Consider the following 19,413-nt stretch of genomic DNA (forward strand, 5'->3'; position numbering starts at 1 on the left):
ATTTACTATGTCCCCTCTCTCTCTCTCTTTTTCCTTGCTGTTGTTTGTCTATAGATTTAGAAAGCCTAGTTCTGCAATGAGTAGTACTTTATGTCTTTCTAGCAAAGATAACTTGTTGGGGTTGAAAATCCCAAAAATCTCCTAAAAATAAATAAATAATGAAAACCTGACTTTGATAGCTTTGGAAGTGTTTTCTTTTTCCGGGGCAGAGAGAGCAGTTTCAGTACTGAGAAGTTTCAGTACTGAGAGCAGCTGAAAGGGTTAATGCTGGGACTTGGCTGAGTGTCAGTGTGAATTTTTTCCCTGGCTCTGCCTCGGGTTTCCCCTTGAAGGGATTTCCCTCCGCCTCTTCAGCAGGACCCTTTATAAAGAGGAGCCTTTCTATTTTACCCCTCACTGAGCCTCACTGGTTTTAGGAGTTGAAGTCTCTTTCCAGGCAGTTTCAGGTGGGACAGAAAGAGGGGTTTGGGAACCTTTATTTTGTCTTCGCAGCAGCGACTTAAAATGCCTGGGAAGGTGGTCGTGATCTTTGGAGCTTCAAATATACTCTGGATGATGTTTGCAGCTTGTAAGTGTCTCTCCTTAGTCTGTTTCAAATGCTAACATTCCATTTAGCCTTGATTTTGACTTTAGTTAGTGCTATGGTCTTGAAAGGAAGTCTGGTGGCGTAGTGCCTAAGGCATTTGACTACTGACCAGAAGGCTGGTAGTTCAAACCCACCAGCCACTCCTGGAAGGTAGACTGGGCGAAGGGGTAGCTATGAGTCACAATCGACTCATCAACAGTGAAGAAAGGCATTAGGGTTTTTAAACAGTGATAAAACTTAATTTAACCTCAGTTTTAATGTACTATTGAGTTTTGCTACACATTATGTTGTCAGAGTTGGAGCTGCAAATTGATTTTTTTTTTAATACTTTTTTTACATGTTGCTGTTTTTTAAAAAATAGTATAGTGCTTACAAAAATACCTGGGGGGTGGCGGTAGCAGGGAGTGTTTGGCAAACAAAGTAGAAGCCTCATGTTATCTTAGTAAAAATACAATTGTTTCCTATACTTGGTAATAAGACTAAACTTAGCAAATAATAAAGCAGCTCTGATAAATGATGTAAATAAAGGCTGGGACTGAGAATTTTCCTAAGGAAAGATGATTCCCACACCTCCATTGGCAAAAATGTCAGTGCTTTTTGGCTGCCTTGCCATTAGTTTGAATCAATTTAGGAAAGAGATGGGTCAGCCCTTATTTTGGACATCATGCTAGAACAGAGAAGAGGGAGTAGAATATAAAATAAACCAGAGGTAAGTTTTTTTTTTTTTTTCTTCCTCTTTTTGCCTTGGCAGCTCAAGCTTTTCAAATCAAGATCTCCCCTGAATCCAATATTCTTGCACAGATTGGTGACTCTGTCTCACTGACGTGCAGCACTGTGGGCTGTGACTCCCCATCTTTCTCTTGGAGAACCCAGATAGACAGTCCATTGAATGGGAAGGTGAGGAATGAGGGGACCAAGTCCACGCTGATCATGGATCCTGTTAGTTTTGACAATGAACATTCTTACCTGTGCACAGCTACTTGTGGATCTGGGAAACTGGAAAAAGGAATCGAGGTGGAAATCTACTGTGAGTGCTTCTGAGAATCTTTGGTTTTCTCTCAATTTTGCTTTAAGATAATTTTTTCAAAGGCAGATATTCATGTCTGGATTCTTGGCTAGAGGCCTTACTGCATCAAGAAGCCTACAGATAGCTATGTCCAGCACTAGATCAGAAACCCAAATCTTGGCTTCTGTGTCCAACTTTGTCATAAATGTGGCAATCATGAGTAAGAATCAACCTCTTTGCTTTGGTTTTCTTAGTTATGAAATAAAATCTCTAGGATTCTCTTTATTTATTTATTTTTAAATATTTCCATTTGATTTTATCCTAACATGCTTATTTGATCATCTGTATAAATGATTTACAAATTTTATCCATCAGGGGTTTTCCATTTATTTATTTTTATGCAATTTGGTGCTTAAACCCAATTTAAATATTAAGTAGAAGATCTGTAATACAGCTTTCCCCTTAGACTTGAGAAAAATATCTGTAAACATTTCATTCATTTGCTTGGATAAAGATATAGAGCTGCCCCCAAGCAAAAAGCAGCCCCCAAGCCACCTAAGTAGATTGTAGTAAATGGGGTCAAACCAAAAAATAGTTAAAATCGTGTTTTACAAACTGTCATAAAATGTTTCTTCTTTTTGGTGGCAATAAGCCTTGATGCTGAACCTCATAAATATTTGTATATTGAATTACATTTGCCTCGTAAATAAATACCCCTAATTTACGTTGAAGGAGTTCTGGTAGCATAGTGCCTAAGGCACTTGACTGCTAACCAGAAGGCTGGCATTCAAACCCACCAGTCACTCCTCGGAAGGAAGGTCAGGCAATCTACTTCCATAGTGGTACTGCCTCAGAAACCCAAGGAGGGGTCACTATGAGTCGGGTTGACTCGACAGCACATAACAAGAACAACAATTTATACTAATTTGGTCGTTTATCCTACCAAAATGCATGCTCATCTAGTTTCAGTTCTGCAAAGTTAGCAAGGGGAGCAAACACTAACTGGAAATAAATCGGCTGTTTTGCGTTACTTTTTGACCACTCTTTCTAAAAACCTGCATCCATTTATGGTCATTTCTTCATGAAGACCTCATTTAATTACCTTATAATTATGTTGATTCTTTTCTGCTAACTGGAGCCTGACTTTGCCCAGTCACCTTAATTGAGTCTTCAGCAAGCCCCATGTGTTGCTAATGTTTCGCAACAAACAGCGCCTCTCAGACTGCTTTCAATTATGCTTGTCCTGCCTGCACAGTTTATGTCTCTGCAGCCTCCTGAGCTTCTTGAAAGATGACCTTATGTAAATACAAGGAAAAGTAGCAAGTTCTTATATTACCTGATATCCAACTGTGTGGATTATAGGCACATTTTTATAGCATATGAGTGTCAGAAATTGTTAGTGAAAAAAAATGAAAAATACTGTGTTTTTTCATTAGTAGCAGCATTTGTAGTTCCTTCACCTCTGTTCACAAATACCAAAAAAGTTTAAGTTGTAAAAAAAGAAAAGACCCTTCTGGCTTTCATTATCTTGCCTGAAGTTTTTCTCCAAGAATGTCTGTCTTTCATTATGTTTAATAGTCCTGCTTCCACTCCACATTTGATTGTGTTATTCTTTAGAGTTGCAGCCTTTGTATTCTTCTTACTATGTAGGGCCCTGAATCCAGGCCATGTGTCACTATCACAAGGTTTGTGATGAAATGGTAACGCCTACATAGGAGGCAATGGCTGACTGAAAGAACGTGTTCTCTTGGAACCAGGAGGTTCCAGCGGAGCACTGGTTGGGACATTGACTTGGGCATTTCAGGAGGCAAGTCTGCCTTCCAGAATTTAAGATTGCAGAGGTGTTCCTTTCTGGTGGATGAATTCCTATCAGAGGCACCATTCTCAGAAGCCACTTACTTAAAGCTGCTCTTTCATTTCTCAGTGTGTGTTGCCTAATTACTATTCTTTGCAATGATGTTCTGAGCCTCAGATTCCTTACCTGTAAAATGGAAATATGTCTGCCCTGATTAAAACAGGACATAAAATAACATAATAAAAATTTACAATAGCAATCCACAGCAGTAGAATCCTGAGTTTATCTCCCAGCTCTAACTAGCTCTGAGGACTCAGTCAAGTTATGCAAATGTGTTAAGTCTCGATTTTCTTGTTTGTGAAATGTGGTTTGAATTGTTTGGGGTTATTATGAGGGTAAAAATAAAATCATTTATGTTAAATATACAGCACAGTGACTGGCTTGTATAAGTGTTAAAAAAAAAAAAAAGTTGCCATGGCATCTCTTCTTACTCATGGTGACTCCGTAAGAGAGTAGAACTGCCCCATAGGGTTTCCAAGGCTGTCAACCTTTACAGAAGCAAACTGCCTCACCTTTCTCCTGCAGAGCTGCTGGTGTATTTGAACCACTGACCTTTTAGATTAGCAGCCAAATGCATTAACCACTGTGCCACCAGATCTCCTTAAGTATTCAATAAACATTACTTTTTTTTTTTTTTTTTTTTCTATTCTTTTACTCCAATAGCATATATCCCTTAATACAAACAGGAGTAAACCAAAATAAAATTTCCAAACCAGTTGCTGTTGAGTCAATCTTGACTCATGGTGATCCCATGTGTTGCAGAATAGAACTGTGCTCCTTAGGATTTTCAAGACTGTGACCTTTCAGAAGCAGATCTCCAGGACTTTCTTCTGAGGCACCTCTTGGTATATTAGAACCACAAATCTTTTGGTTAGTAGTCAACTGCCTAACCATTTGTCCAGCTCAGGGAACAAATGCATACAGGAATAGAACCCTCCAAAAGAAGGCTCTTGCTTCTTGAACCTTGCTAACTCCAAGGAAGAATATTTAAACAATGGATTCTATGGTATTAACCAAAATGTTATACTTGGTTTTGCATTAAAATAGTAAGGAATCTTATCCAATATGAACAAAAAGCCCACTTACGTTTATTTGTTTGGCCTTTGCAGCTTTCCCTAAAGATCCAGAGATCCATTTGAGTAGCCTACTGGAGGTTGGAAAGCCAGTCACAGTTATGTGTTTGGTCCCTGATGTTTACCCATTTGACAGGCTAGAGATGGATTTACTGAAAGATGACAATCTCTTGGAGCATAAGGACTTTCTGGAGGACATGGACAGGAAGTCCCTGGAAACCAAGAGTTTAGAAGTAACCTTTACTCCTGTCATTGAAGATATTGGAAAAACTCTTGTTTGCCGAGCTAAATTACACATTGGTGAAGCTGATTCTGTGCCCACAGAAAGAGAGACCACAAAAGAACTGCAAGTCTACAGTAAGTACTTGTGTATGTAGCCTAGTCTTCATGGGACTTTAGAGTTGGGTGAATAGTAATAAATTTAGTAACTAAATGCAAGGAAAATCTTACAGTTTTTGCTCCATTTTAATTCATTATGAACATAATATTTGTCATCAGCATAATTCAATGAAAAGGACACTGGATTTGGGTTGGGAAGACACCTTAAATTCTACCTCCATTAACTGTGTGAATTTGCTAAATTTTTGTAAGCCTCTATTTCCCAGTCTATAAACAGAAAATAATAATACCACCTTATTGTCATTGTTATTAGGTGTGGTTGAGTTGTCTCAGACTCATAGTAACCCTATACATAGCAGAATGAAACATTAAGCCTGTCTACCTTTGACCTCGACCTTAAATTAGAGCTGCCCCCAAGCAAAAAGCAGCCCTGAGCCCCACTCCCACCTACCTCAGGCCTCAGCCTTAAACTAGACTTGCTCCAAAGTGAAAAGCAGCCCCTGAGCCACATGTCCTCCTACCTCGGCCCCAGCCTTAATATAGAGCTGCCCCCAAGCAAAAAGCAGCCCCCAAGCCACCACCTAAGTAGATTGTAGTAAATGGGGTCAAACCAAAAAATATTTAAAATCATGTTTTACAAACTGTCATAAAATGTTTTGAAATATTAGCTGCACAGCTATACAGATTTGAGAAGGTGAACACATGCCCGCGTGTTCATCAGGTGGGAGACAGGTGATGAGGTTTGAGTGCCGCCAGGTTCCATAACACTGCTAGTGTATTTAAGACAGAGAGTAACCCCATAAGTGAACTCACTGTGCTCTATTCTCGATTAAAATCTTGTGTTCAGCTTTGGACCACATTTTAAAAGGAGTATGCTTAATAGAAAGAGACCAAAATGGTAAGGCTTTTCGTAATATTTTTAGAAGAATAGTCAAGATATGGGATATTTTTGCCTAGAGGAGATAATAATTGGAAAAGAGAGCTGTAATTAAGTATTTGAAAATTTGATATGAAAGAAGGATTTAATTTATTCCAGGAAACAGCAGGGGGCTGAACTTTGACCAATGTGGAAAAGTTAGTTACGAAGAGGAAGATTTTGCTCAATAGAGGGAAAATGTTCTAATAATTAGAGTTGTCCAATAATCAAATTGGCTGCTTTGTCAGCGGGTGTGTTACCACTTTGTCAGTATTGAAGTTGACTTGGATGAGAACTTGGCAAGGATGCTTAGATACAATTCTTAGATGGGATTCTTACCTTAGGTGGGAGACTGAACTAGATGACTCTAAAGGCCTTTTAATTTCTGAATCTGTGACCATCTGAAAACACCAAGCATCAAAAATGGAACTCAATGAAGTTAATCCAAAACCGGATATTTTTTCAAATGACACAGTAGTTCTTTATATTAATTTGGCAGCATAAGTTCATCAAATTGTTGGAAGCACATAAATACACACTATGAGGAAAATATACTATCCCTATTGGGTCAAGATGATACTTATCAATGGCTGACACTGTGCCTTGCCTTTTCAGTCTCACCCAAGAATACAGTTATAACAGTGAACCCCTCCACAATTCTGCAAGAGGGTGGCTCTGTGACCATGATGTGTTCCAGTGATGGTCTGCCAGCTCCAGAGATTTTCTGGAGCAAGATATTAGATGATGGAAATCTACAGCCCCTTTCTGGGAATGCAACTCTCACCTTAATTGCCATGAGGATAGAAGATTCTGGGATTTATGTGTGTGAGGGAGTTAATCTGATTGGGAGAAAAAGAAAAGAAGTGGAATTAATTGTTCAAGGTAAGTGTTGTTGTTGTTGTTACGTGTCGTCGAGTCGGGCCCGACTCATAGCGACCCCTCCTTAGGTTTCTGAGGCGATATCACTACAGAAGTAGATTGCCCATCCTTCCTTCTGAGGAGTGGCTAGTGGGTTTGAACCTCCAGCCTTCTGGTTAGCAGTCAAGTGCCTTAGGCACTACGCCACCAGATCTCCTTCAAGGTAAGTAGAATGTGTAAAAGGAATTAAAAAGAGGTACTGCCATCGATATTAGAGCTTCAATGTGGAAATTGTTTATGTGCCTGCTTTTCTGATTCTTTTCCATCTCTAATCATTCCTTTACTGCCTCATTCTCTAGTGTATGTTTTTCTGCCAGCCCCTTGTTATATTGGTGACATCAACCTTTCATCCCTGGCCCTCTTTCCTTTTCACTATAAACTCCCAAGAATTGAACTACCATATGCTGGTGACTGGTGGCGTAGTGGATAAGGCACTTGACTGCTAACTGGAAGGTCAGTGATTCAAACCTACCAGCTGCCCCTTGGAAGCAAGACTGGCCATCTACTTCCAGAAAGATTTACAGCCTCAGAAACCCAATGGGGGTAGCCATGAGTCAGAAACCACTCGATGACAGTGAATTTGGTTTCTTTGGTATGCTAGTGACTGCAGAATTCATGCTCCCATTCCAAATTGTCAAGTCCTGTCAGTTCTATCTCAAAACAATCCCTAGAGTTGACCTCTTTTCTTCGATTCATCTGCCATTGCCTTAGTTTATCATCTCTCACTTGGATTCTTGTAAGATATTCTTAAATTACATTTACTGAACACTAGCTATGTTCCAGATACTTACATGTTACCTGTGATCTGTAAGAAATAATTAACTAGAAGTAAGTATTTTATATCCATTTTATAGATGTAAGAATGGAGCCTCACAGAGAGATTAATAATGATTTCTATTGCTTGTAAACCTAATATTTGCTGAGAATTCTCCTTTCCACTTTATATATAGTATCTCAATAATCTTCACCAGACTATATGAGGTGGACAAAAACTGAGGCCAGGCATAATCCATAATTTGTGTACAGTCAAATAATTCATTAGTATCATTACTATGATTTTAACACAGGCCCATTTTAATACAAAAACCACATGCCTTTTCAGCCATAGCTAATTTTCTTCAAATGGTCTCCCTGCAATTATTCTCTCCCCAAGATAATCAATCCTATGCACTGCTACCAGAGTAATGATCCTTAAACAAAAAAAAGGTGCTCATTTTTATATGACTTCAATTTAAACTCTAATTGTATTTAAATTAAGATGAACATTTCTTTAAATAGTCACATAAAACTCTTCATAATCTGGTCAGAAACTACCTTTGCAATTTCATTGCAACCACCCTGTGCCTCAGTGCATGCTGTTCCTTCTGTGTGGAATGCCCTTTCTCCTTCCTTCACCTGGCAAAGTCTTATCCATGCTTCAGGCAATGCTCATGTCAGCCTCGACTCCAAGCTCTCTCAGGCAAGGTCAGCCATTCCTCTTTTAGTGTTCACTCAACTCTTCTTACAGATGTATATGTACTTCTGTACATTTCAACACATATTTAAAACCCTTTTCTAAGAATCAAAGAATTGTGCTTGGTGCTGGGTATTCTACATAAAATCATAATGACTGTCCTGGGAGTTGGGGAAGGGCTTACACTTTAGGAGAGAAAGCCAAGCCTATAAATAGGTAATTTGAATATATTTTACTGTCAAAAATAACATATATCTTTTAAATGTGTCTTTCCATTAAACAGAGTTGTAAAGTCAGGATCTCTCTCTCTCTCTCTCTCTCTCTCTCTCTCTCTCTCTCTGTGTGTGTGTGTTAATGTTTGGGTGTCTAGTACAGTGCCTGGTTCATAATAGGTCCTCAGTGAATGTCTATTGGATGAATAAATTGTAAACATGGACAACACTGATTTTTTAAATGGAGCTTTTAAGTTTCAAAATTTTAAGCATAGAACTTAAACTTTTATAGCTAAAAATAAAATAAAATAAAATTCAAGCTTACCATTAGTAAATTAACTCAGCCAGATGTTAGGTTAGGAGCTCTGGTAGCATAGTGCCTAAGGCATTGGACTGCTAACCAGAAGGCTGGCTGTTAAAACCTACCAGCCACTCCTCAGAAGGAAGGCTGGGCAATCTTCTTCCATAGTGATACAGCCTCGGAAACCCAAGGAGGGGTCGCTATGAGTCTGATCTGACTTGACAGCAGTGAGTTGGGTTTGGTTTTGGATGTTAGGTTAGCGTTCCCAAGAGACCGGGAAGATAGTACACTAATAAAAATCATAGAGCTAATCATTGATCCTGGAATAACTTCACTCCTTAATAAATTATCTGCCATTTCAATGGTGAAAAGGAAGTATATTCTCAGGTTGAGGAGGGTTGTTTTGCATCCTGTACCATGGGGATATACTAACTTCCTTAACTACTGAAGATAGAATTGAACTTTCAAAGCACCCTTTTAATTACCTGCTAGTTGCTCCCCAAGGAGCCACAAGTTTACATTGTCAAATAAGCAGCTAAAGTAAAGGATAAAGGAGACCTGTTCACAGTAGGTTGGTTTTTAAAGATCCCCATTCTCACACTAGCATAGAAGGAATTAGGAAACTCTGGTTATTATCCTGAATGACCTCTCTTTTTCAAAAGCTAATAGCATATCATTCTATTGAGGTAATTTGAGGAAAGTCTTATTTGGACGATACTAAGATGTCACAATTAGACAAACCAATCAAGAAAAATAACTTCCCCTAGCACAGACACGAACCTTGAAAAATCCAGTGTTTGGATTATTTATTTATTGAAATTTCCTTCCTCCATCCCCAGCCTGACAATAAGGAAGATTTTATTTATTTCCTGTGGAGTCGCATCAGTCACTTTGGAAGTTGGCCAATCACTTCCAGTTCAAGGGAACAGAGAGCCAGGAATTCCTGTCCCCTTGAACAGCAATCATCCAAAAGAAGCCTGTGCATCCCGCAGGGATAGTTCTGCAGCCAACAGCTTTCCCTGATAGCTGAGATTTAGGCTTTGCCCTCACATCTCAGCTTTCAGTCCTTGAATTAATTGTAAAGAATATTTCAATTGCATCAAACAAACTTTAGAGGTGACTTGTGTATCACTTTAATACTTAGGTTTTACTTTGTTTTCAATTTGTTTCTGTGTGACTTTCAATGATGTACCTTTATATCATTCAGATGGCAATTCTAAGCACTACTCTACTACAGGGATTATATATCTAGTTAGAAGACAATTTTTGTAACTTTTCTAGTATCTCTCTTAGATCTTGTTTTATCTCCATATGAGAATGACTTGGTTTAATTTTTCTAGCAACTGGAAGCTTTCAACCTTAATTCAAATCCACTTGGCTTTAAGTCTTAATTTTACAATTTCCAAGCTGTGTAAAGTCATTTAATGTTTCTGAGCTTAGATTTCCTGAAGGAGGAGAAGAAAAAATACCACTATCCTTTCATAAAATTATTCTGAGGACTAAATGAGATCATATATGTAAAGTGGCTTGTACAGTATCTGACACACAGGAACAACTTACATTATTTCACCTTTTATCTGCTAATGTAATAATTTTGATAAACTACATTTGAGAAGAGACTGGGTTGTTGCTATGAAAAGATGCCAACCTCTGTCTCGACAAATATTTATCTACATTCATTCAGTTAAATGAATGAATCAATGGACTATTCTGGGTTCATTCTTGAAAGATGTGGTTTTATTTTTGATGATTCCAAGGTGGAAATGAATAATTTCTTCTTGGCAGAAATATTAGCTAAAATGAAATTGGGCTAAGGAGGGGAATCATATATCGGAATGTGGTGAAAGAAGAGAAGACTCATTTTCTTTCTGCTTTGTTCTTTTTCCCCCAGAGAAACTGTTTACTGTCGAGATCTCCCCTGGGTCCCGGATTGCTGCTCAGATTGGGGACTCAGTAGTGTTGACCTGTAGTGCCACAGGCTGCACATCCCCATCTTTCTCTTGGAGAACCCAGATAGACAGCCCACTCAGTGGGAAGGTGAGAAACGAGGGGACCAAGTCCACGCTGACCCTGAGTTCTGTTAGCTTTGCGAATGAACACTCTTACGTGTGCACAGTGACCTGTGGGCGTAGGAAACTGGAAAGAGGAATCGAGGTGGAGCTCTACTGTAAGTGTGTTTCAGAATTGTTTATTTGTTTATGAAGATCAGCTGGAAAAAAGAGAATGAAAGGCTGTGATATGCAATGTGATTCATATGTTTAGAAAGGGAATTTAGCACTGTGTATGGTTCCTTCTTGGAAGGAAGTTTGGACAATCTACTTCTGTAGTGATACCGCCTTGGGAACCCACGGAGAGGTTGCTATGAGTCGGATGTGACTCAACGGCAGTGAGTTAATTTCTTTGGTTTATGGTTCCTAAGGGGCAGTGGTGGCTCAGGGGTAGAATTCTTGTATCCTGTGTAGGAGACCTAGTTCGATTCTGGTCTATGCACCTTATGGGTAGCTACCATCTTCTGTCAGTGGAGATGTTGCATGTTGCTATGGTGCTGAACTGGTTTCAGTGAAGCTTCCAGACTAAGACAGACTACGAAGAAAGGCCTGATGATCTACTTTAGAAAAATCAGCCAATGAAAACTCTGTGGATCACAAGGTCCGATCCCATTGTTCATGGGGTCACCATGACTTAGGGGTCAGTTCAACAGCAGCTAACAACCACAATAGCATGATTCCCAAATATCTGAACTAGACTTTCCTGATGCAACATAATCAGCCTAAAATCTTAAGTACATATCACAAGTGTACTTAGCATTCACAATCCTTGGTTTGCATCTTGTCAATATGCTCATCATTCATTTGAATAAACCCATGTTCCTTCTGTGTGCATAGACCACTGGAGGTGGTAGTGAGCAAGGAATGGGGTGGCAGGATTACTTAGCACTTGTCAGAGACAACCCCCAATAAAGAGTCAGTGTCCGTTTGGATAACTGAGTGGGAGTTACTTCCTGCTCAACCATTTGAATTGGGATAAAGCCTGAACTCACTGATTCTGAAGGCACATTTGGAAAGTTGCAGGAAAATAAAGAAATGAGACAATAGGGTATAGCAGAAAGCCAAATATGAAGACAAGGATTAGACTGGAGGTGGGGGTGGTCAGGTAACAGCTCAGGTGAAAATTAGAACTAGGGGACAATCCTAGAGACTCTTTCTTCATACTAATTTACATGGCAATAGAGACTCTATACTTATCCTTGCTGTTTTTGTCACCTTCATAAAATCCTTTAAAACCTCAACTCTCTAAAAATTTGACATTGCTGGAGTTCCTCCGTTTATAATGAACAACAAAATAAAGTGACCACAGAGTTATTGCTTTGAGACTCAGTGCTTTTGAGCCTTATTTTATTCAGCAGAATTGAAGAGAACATATTGTAGAGATTTTCTACCAGAAACCCTGCCCAAATGTGTGTTACCCATCAGGATTTTGTCCAGAATGAGTTAAGAGTATGTCTGTGACGGGATTTGAAGCTCTCAGAAGAAGGGTAAATTTTATTGCCTTATCATATTACCCAGAGCCTAGGATCTGCTGATGTAGGCACATTCCCAACAGAAATGAGAACCAGCAGTGAAATCTTATTGCAGTATGGAAATATTTGAGAAAGTATCACTTTAACAACATTTTACTTAGGAAAAGTTTTTTTAGCATTGCTTGTGCTCTTGATAAACAGATTAGTCTCATTTCTATTGATTTGCATTGGATATATTATAAATGTTATTATTCCCAAACAAAATCTTTTACAGATTTTTTTTTTTTTTTTCATTCCTTAACTATAAGCACCATCTGATAAATATTTAAAACTTGTTGGCTAAATATGGTCATTAGAAATTAAAGTTTTTAAATTGAGAACTATCCTGTGGGTCTTATCTGATCCTGGGAGGCTGCATGTCTTGGTGAATCCAACCCTGGACTCTGAGATCAGAGAAAGACAGGTCCTGATTTCAGGTCAGGAACATAGTAGGCATCATGCACAATGAAGGTCTTTCATCCTCTATGAGTTTCAGTTTTCCTTACTGTAAAATAACTTAATACCAGTTTTATCAGGTAGTTTTGAAGACTGAGATGACAAGTAATAAAGGGACTCAAAACAAACAAACAAGCAAACTCACTGCCATCGAGTTGATCCTGACTCATAGCGAACCCTCCTTGGGTTTCCAAGGCGTTATCTCTACAGAAGTAGATTGCCCAATCTTCCTTCTGAGGAGTGGCTGGTGGGTTTGAACTACCAGCCTTCTGGTTAGCAGTCAAATGCCTTAGTCAAATGGCACCAGAACTCCTACTTAAAATACATAGTTTCTAAATAAGATGGTGGAAGCTGACAATTCCTCAGAAAAGATCAGGTCAGGGCTCTCAGCAAGACTGCATCACTACGAAAGAGAAGTAAGAAGTACTTATGTCCCTGGGTGGTGTAAGTGGTTTTCAGTTGACTACAAACCCAAAATTTGAACCCACCAAGTGGCACCATAAAAGAAAGGCCTGGCAATCTGCTTATGTACAGATCACAGCCAAGAAAACCCTGTGGAGCAACTCCATTCTATAATGCATGGGGTCCCCGTGAGCCAGAACCCATTCGCTGTAGATTGGTTGTTGTCATTACTTGATGAACTAGGTATTTCTTTTGTTTGCAGCATTATTTATATTTAATACCATAAATAAGTGTTTACATTATCATATACTTATCATTATTTGTATATTGGTAACCATTCTATCTCAGGTGAGTTAAAGCTGCCAATTTGAACTTTTTCATTTAATAAAGATTAGATCAGTTTTTCCTTGAATATCACTTCTAAACACCCTTTTTGCTTGATATTTGCAGCATTCCTTAGAGATCCAAAAATTGAGATGAGTGATCTTCTAGTGAGCGGAAACCCTGTCACTGTCAGCTGCAAGGTTCCTGATGTGTACCCTTTCGACCGACTGGAGATTGAATTACTTAAGGGGGAGAATATTATGAAGAATAAAGACTTCTGGGGGGACATGGATAGCCAATCCCTAGAGACCAAGAGTTTGGAAGTGACCTTCATCCCTACCACTAGAGATACTGGAAAAGTTCTTGTTTGTCAGGCTAAGTTAAATATTGGTGAAATGGAATTTGAACCCAAACAAAGGCAGAGTACACAGACACTTTATGTTAATGGTGAGTACATGTGTGATGTGTTCACAATTTAATATGGATTTCTTTATCATCTATGCCAGGCAGTAGTTAACATGAGGTCAATAGTCAAAACCTCTGTGAAAAAAACAAAGTGAAAGGAAATTTCAAAATAATGATGGTTATAACAAACCACTCCCAAAACTTAAAATAATAAGCATATATTTGGTTATGAATCTATGGATAGGTGATTTGGGAAGGGGTCAGCTGGGCAGTCCACCTGCTCAATATGGTATTAACTGAACTCACTCATGCATTTTTCAGTCAGTCAGTAGGTTGACTAAGGGCTGGCTGGTCCCAAATAGCCTCACTCACATATTTGGGCCATAGCCTCATACTTAAGGAAACACACTGAAACTTGCTCACTAGGGTACAGTGTTTGTTTCAAGATGGAGGCAATGGAAGGTGCCTTTCATTAGCTTGAAAGCTTGGAAGTCCTACAGTGTTACTTCTTCCATTTTTTTTATTGGTCAGAACAAGTCACAAGGCCAACCCAAATTCAAGGGGTGGAAAAACAGACTTCACCTTTTGATTAGAGGACATTCGAGTAATTTGTGGCCAGGTTTAATTTACTAGAATGGCAACATACACTATTGTTGACCATCCATTCCTTGGTAGCAAAGGAGTTTCTACAGAATTTAGCTTCTATTGGAAAACATCCATGATGTACATATTCTACTCTCTATCATTCTGCTCTCGGAAGGAAGACTGGACAATCTAATTCCATACAGTTACTGTCAATGTAAATGGTAAGTTAGGATATAAACTTTTGGTAATGTTATCAAGGTTTATAAACTGTTCCAATCTGCTGAATCCTTAGCCCAGTTTTGTAACATTATTAAAACTCGTTGAAGCTCAGAGTATAAGGGGTTAAGCTAACAAGTGACTTTACCTTTTCAGTTGCCCCAGGGAATACAACCATCCTGGTTAGCCCCTCCTCCACCATAAAGGAAGGTAGTTTTGTGAACTTGACTTGCTCTAGTAATGGCCTTCCAGCTCCGAAGATCATGTGGAGTAAGCAGCTAAATAATGGGGATCTACAACCTCTTTCTGAAAGTACAACTTTTACCTTAATGTCGGCAAAGATGGAAGATTCTGGTATTTATGTGTGTGAAGGGATTAACCATGCTGGCATAAGCAGAAAAGAAGTCAAATTAATTATTCAAGGTGAGCAGAACATGCTTATGAGTTATTATTGATATTATTACTTTGGTTGTATTACTGGCTATGAGCAAAGCTGTCTTTGAAAAGAAAATTTTTACCTAAAATAAATAAATAAATAAATGTATTGAGGGTTTTGAAGAGCTCATGCTGTTTCCTTTGCATGGAACCCTCCTGGTATGATCCTTGCCTGTGAACCATTCCAAAGTCGCTTATCCTGAAGTTCTTTTAACTGCGGATGGAAAGCTGGCTCCAGGAAGTATGCCAGGAGTTCCAGTTACACTTATGAGGCAGTGATTATGTTGTTGTTGAGGTCACCATTTTAGAAGAGGAATATATGTATTTGGAAATTATTTAGGATAACAACCACCATATATGGCTTAAGTAGACCATGAGTGGGAATCTGCCAAGGGAGCTACTAGTATTTTCTGAGCAGCTTAATAGGGCATTTAAATCTTCTGTAAATTCTGAGATTTAATAGTAGTAGTTACTGTGCCTTTCTGGTTCATCTGCCTGGTGATAAAAGAACCATGAGAGTGAGTTAAGCCATCAGATTAAGATCGCTTTTCTCCAAGATGGAGCAATAGGACTAAGAATAAAGCCAATTCCTTCCTTTTTCACATTTGGATTCTACACTTGTTTATGAAACACTTATTTTTCATGTGTGTGTGTGCAAGGTTGGCAAAAGAATTATATTAAGGCATATGAGAGAGCATAAGGCACATCTTCCTCTAATTAAAGACATAATCATTTGCAACAATCCATCAAATGCTTGACTTTTTTATTTGCCCTTCTAAACTTTTAATGCAATCAATATAAAGAAGCACACATTAGCTCCTTGACAGCTATAGTTTCTGTTATTAAGTTAATATGGAATTGGCATAAATTTCACTCAATCAGTGGTGGCTTTTAAATTCTCTTTACAGTTGCGCCAAAGGACATACAACTTACAGCTTTTCCTTCTGAGAGTGTTAAGGAAGGAGACACTGTCACTATCTCTTGTACATGTGGAAATGTTACAGAAACTTGGATAATCCTAAAGAAGAAAGCAGAGACAGGAGACAAGATGCTAAAATCTATAGATGGCACATATATCATACGCAAAGCCCAGTTAGAGGATGCGGGAGTGTACGAATGTGAATCTAAAAATGAAGTTGGCTCTCTGTTAAGAAGCTTAACGCTTAATGTTAAAGGTTAGTTTTGTTGTTGTTGTTGTTTTTTAAATCTTGTCCTCTCTTTTTTTTTTTTTTAAGTAGTTCAGAGGTTTGGTGGATTATAAAGAGAGATTATTTGAATGAGTTGTCAGAATGGACCTGAATTCCATGTCGATTATGGTTACTTTTTAATGTTTCCTGAAATAATCAAGCACAGCTGTTCTGTTCTACAGAGTTTAGCCAGGAAGTTGCCATTAATCATTGGTGCATGTGGAATTACCATTTGCTTTTCCCAAAGCTGACCATGCATCATTGATTTCTGAGATCTTGCATTTGCTAAGTGTTTAACCATATTTTTAAAACCTTTCCTTGGAGGATATGAGGAAACTGAAGCAGTAGGAGGAGACCTTGGGTACCACAAGCAGTTAAGCACTTGACTACTAGCTGAAAGACTGGAGATTTGATTCCACTCAGGGTAGCCTCTGAAGACAAGCCTGCCATCTGCTTCTGAAAGGCCATAGCCTTGAAAATCCTATAGAGCACAGTTGTACTCTGCACACATGGGGTCGCCAGGAGTTAGACTCAACTCAAGGGCAACTCAAAACAACACAAAACAGTAAGATAGGTATGTGGGCAAAAGAAAGATTCTACCTAGACCTTTCAGAAAGGAACAGATTCTCTGAACATGGAGTAATTGCGTATTTTCTAGATCGACTCTTTTCAGGATAATAAATAATCTGAGGTGGAACTCTTGATCCTGAGCAACATAGCAGAGTCACTAGACTACAGAAGAAGTCCTTGGATGTTGCACATGGTTAACATTCTGGGCCACTAAGCAAAAGGTTAGAAGTTTGAGTCTACCCAGAGGCTCCTCAAAAGGAAGGTCTAGCAATCTATTTTCGAAATGAGTCACTGAAAACCTCCACGGAGCACAGTTCTACTCTGACATACATAGGATCACTATGAGTCAGACTTGACCAATGGCAACTGGTTTAAACTACAGAAAAAAACAACCAGTTGCTATAGAATTGATCCAACCCATTGTGTGTCTCTTAATCTCCTAAAGCCACTTGTGAATATGCAGTCAGGTCTGTTGATCTTATTGAAGTGAGCAGAATATGTCAGTCCCCCACAAGCCTTGCATGGGAATGAGCTCCAATTGTGTATTGGAAGCCAAACTTGGCACTGGAGTGAACAATATTGCACACAATTGCCAGCTCTTAAGAACCTCTGGCACTTGACTAGCAGAGTTAGCAATGACTTGACAATGTAAACAAAATTTGAACCCAAGTGAGAATGCAGGTGAAAATTTTATTTATCTAGCCAAATTTCTCAGAATTGCAAAATTTACCATATGTGTCCTTTATAGTACCTTCTTGAAATACAACATTATCAATATATCCATCTAGAAATGTTAAAAGAAAAAAAAAAGGGGGGGAAAATATCATGATTACCTGTAAAACTTTTAGTTATCTGCTTGCAGTGATTATTCTGAAAAGAATTGATCTGGCCAATGAAGTTACTATGTGTTCAAAGAATGGAATATTTATATTGTATTATATCACCTGCGGTGTATGTAAGCAGCGCTCCCAATGAGGTGGGGATGAATCTAGATAGATTGAGATCTTAGTTGTGAGTACGTTGCAGTTCATTAAGTACTATTTTCTTTAACCCTTGATGATTTGGTTATTGTTGTTTTGTGCTGTTGAGTTGAATCCTACTCCTAGCGACCCTATATGACAGAGTAGCTCTGCCCTGTAGTTTCCTCAGCTGAAATCTTCGTGGAAGCAGATTGACAGTTCTTTTACGCCATGGAGCCACTGGTGGATTTAAACCACTGATCTTTCAGTTAGCAGTTGAGCACTTAACCATTGTGCCACCAAGGCTCTAGCCTAGCCCCAGGAAACTGAACTTCTAACATTTCTGTCTGTAGTTTATTACTTTTTTAAAGACACAATTCAAAGCTCCTTCTCCACTTTTTAACTCTTTCTCACACAATGTTGTCTTTTCTAGTGTTTTATTAAATTAACAACTTAAGTATTTGCCATTTTTCACTCATCACTTAATGAAATCAAAGAATATTAGATAGTCAGCTAGAAATTCAGACCCTCAAACTAAATATGATATAAAATAACTAGATATGAGCAGAGATAAAAAAATTACTGTTTTTCCCAAGTCTTTCAAACTAGTCTTCTTTTATATTTAGCTAGCTGGAGGTTTTGTTTTTTGTGGCTTGAATGGATTCCAATGGTAAGTTGGTTGGGAATCTTTAGGATTTATGTTATTATGTAGCTAATAGAATATTTTATTTGAATGTTGCCTGGCAACTGATGCAGCAACAAGTTGTGTTTTACTGCAGGTACTTTAGGGAAAACTGAAAGACAACAGATAACACTTAATATATTGAAAATAAAATAGTAAGCACAGAAATGCCATTGCCCAGAAATACTATTGTCATCAACTAGATATCTAATCAGAATTATGATTATGGTAAACATTCAATTAAGACATTATCCTTATATTTTGACTAGTTCTCCTATAGCAAGGGAAGGTAGAAAATTGAATCATTATGTGTTCTTAACTTCAATAATTTGAAAAATTGAATTCACATAATCTGACCCTACTGATTTGTTTCCAAAGGCTTGACCTCCAGTGATTAGAAATCTCTAGAGGGGATGCAGATATCTCACATCTGCCAGGACTGAGGCAACATGTATGCCCTTCTTGTTGTTAAGTGCCATTGGGTGGAATTGAGTCTTAGCAATATCATGTGAGAGAGTAGAACTACTTAGGTTGTAATCTTTATGGGACTAGGTCACTGGGTCTTCCATGGAGCTGCTGGGTGCATTCAGACCACCAACCTTTCCCTTAGCAGCCAAGCACTTAACCATTGGACCACCAGAGCTTTACTGTATACCCTTAGGGAATCATAATTCTTGTGAGGTCATAATATACTGTGAAAACATAAATATAGATGGAGGCAGACCTCCAAAAATGCCATGCTGTCTTCTTCAGATGTTCCAATAAGGTTAGGAAGTTAAATAGTATTGTAGCTCTCAGATTATAATGTTGTTGTTGTTGTTATGTGCCGTCAAGTTGGACCCAACTCATAGTGACCCCTCCTTGGGTTTCCGAGGCGGTATCACTACGGAAGTAGATTGCCCCATCTTCCTTCCGAGAAGTGGCTGGTGGGTTTGAACCACCAGCCTTCTGGTTAGCAGTCAAGTGCCTTAGGC

General features: G+C 38.6%; 1 protein-coding gene across 1 annotated transcript in view; it reads left to right on the plus strand.

Moving 5' to 3' along the window:
* Nucleotides 1-504: 504 nt before the first annotated feature.
* The window catches only part of VCAM1 (vascular cell adhesion molecule 1), a 20,555-nt gene continuing 1,646 nt past the window's right edge, over nt 505-19,413 (plus strand). The window contains exons 1-8 of the mRNA XM_007936104.2: nt 505-568; nt 1,338-1,613; nt 4,557-4,877; nt 6,391-6,657; nt 10,551-10,826; nt 13,527-13,847; nt 14,763-15,029; nt 15,950-16,216. Of these exons, the coding sequence (XP_007934295.1) occupies nt 505-568; nt 1,338-1,613; nt 4,557-4,877; nt 6,391-6,657; nt 10,551-10,826; nt 13,527-13,847; nt 14,763-15,029; nt 15,950-16,216 (2,059 nt within the window). The remainder of the gene's footprint in view (nt 569-1,337; nt 1,614-4,556; nt 4,878-6,390; nt 6,658-10,550; nt 10,827-13,526; nt 13,848-14,762; nt 15,030-15,949; nt 16,217-19,413) is intronic.

This window comes from Orycteropus afer, unplaced genomic scaffold (assembly GCF_000298275.1).
Source record: "Orycteropus afer afer isolate SDZICR_OR568_19922 unplaced genomic scaffold, OryAfe1.0 scaffold00033, whole genome shotgun sequence".
Lineage (NCBI taxonomy): Eukaryota > Metazoa > Chordata > Mammalia > Tubulidentata > Orycteropodidae > Orycteropus > Orycteropus afer.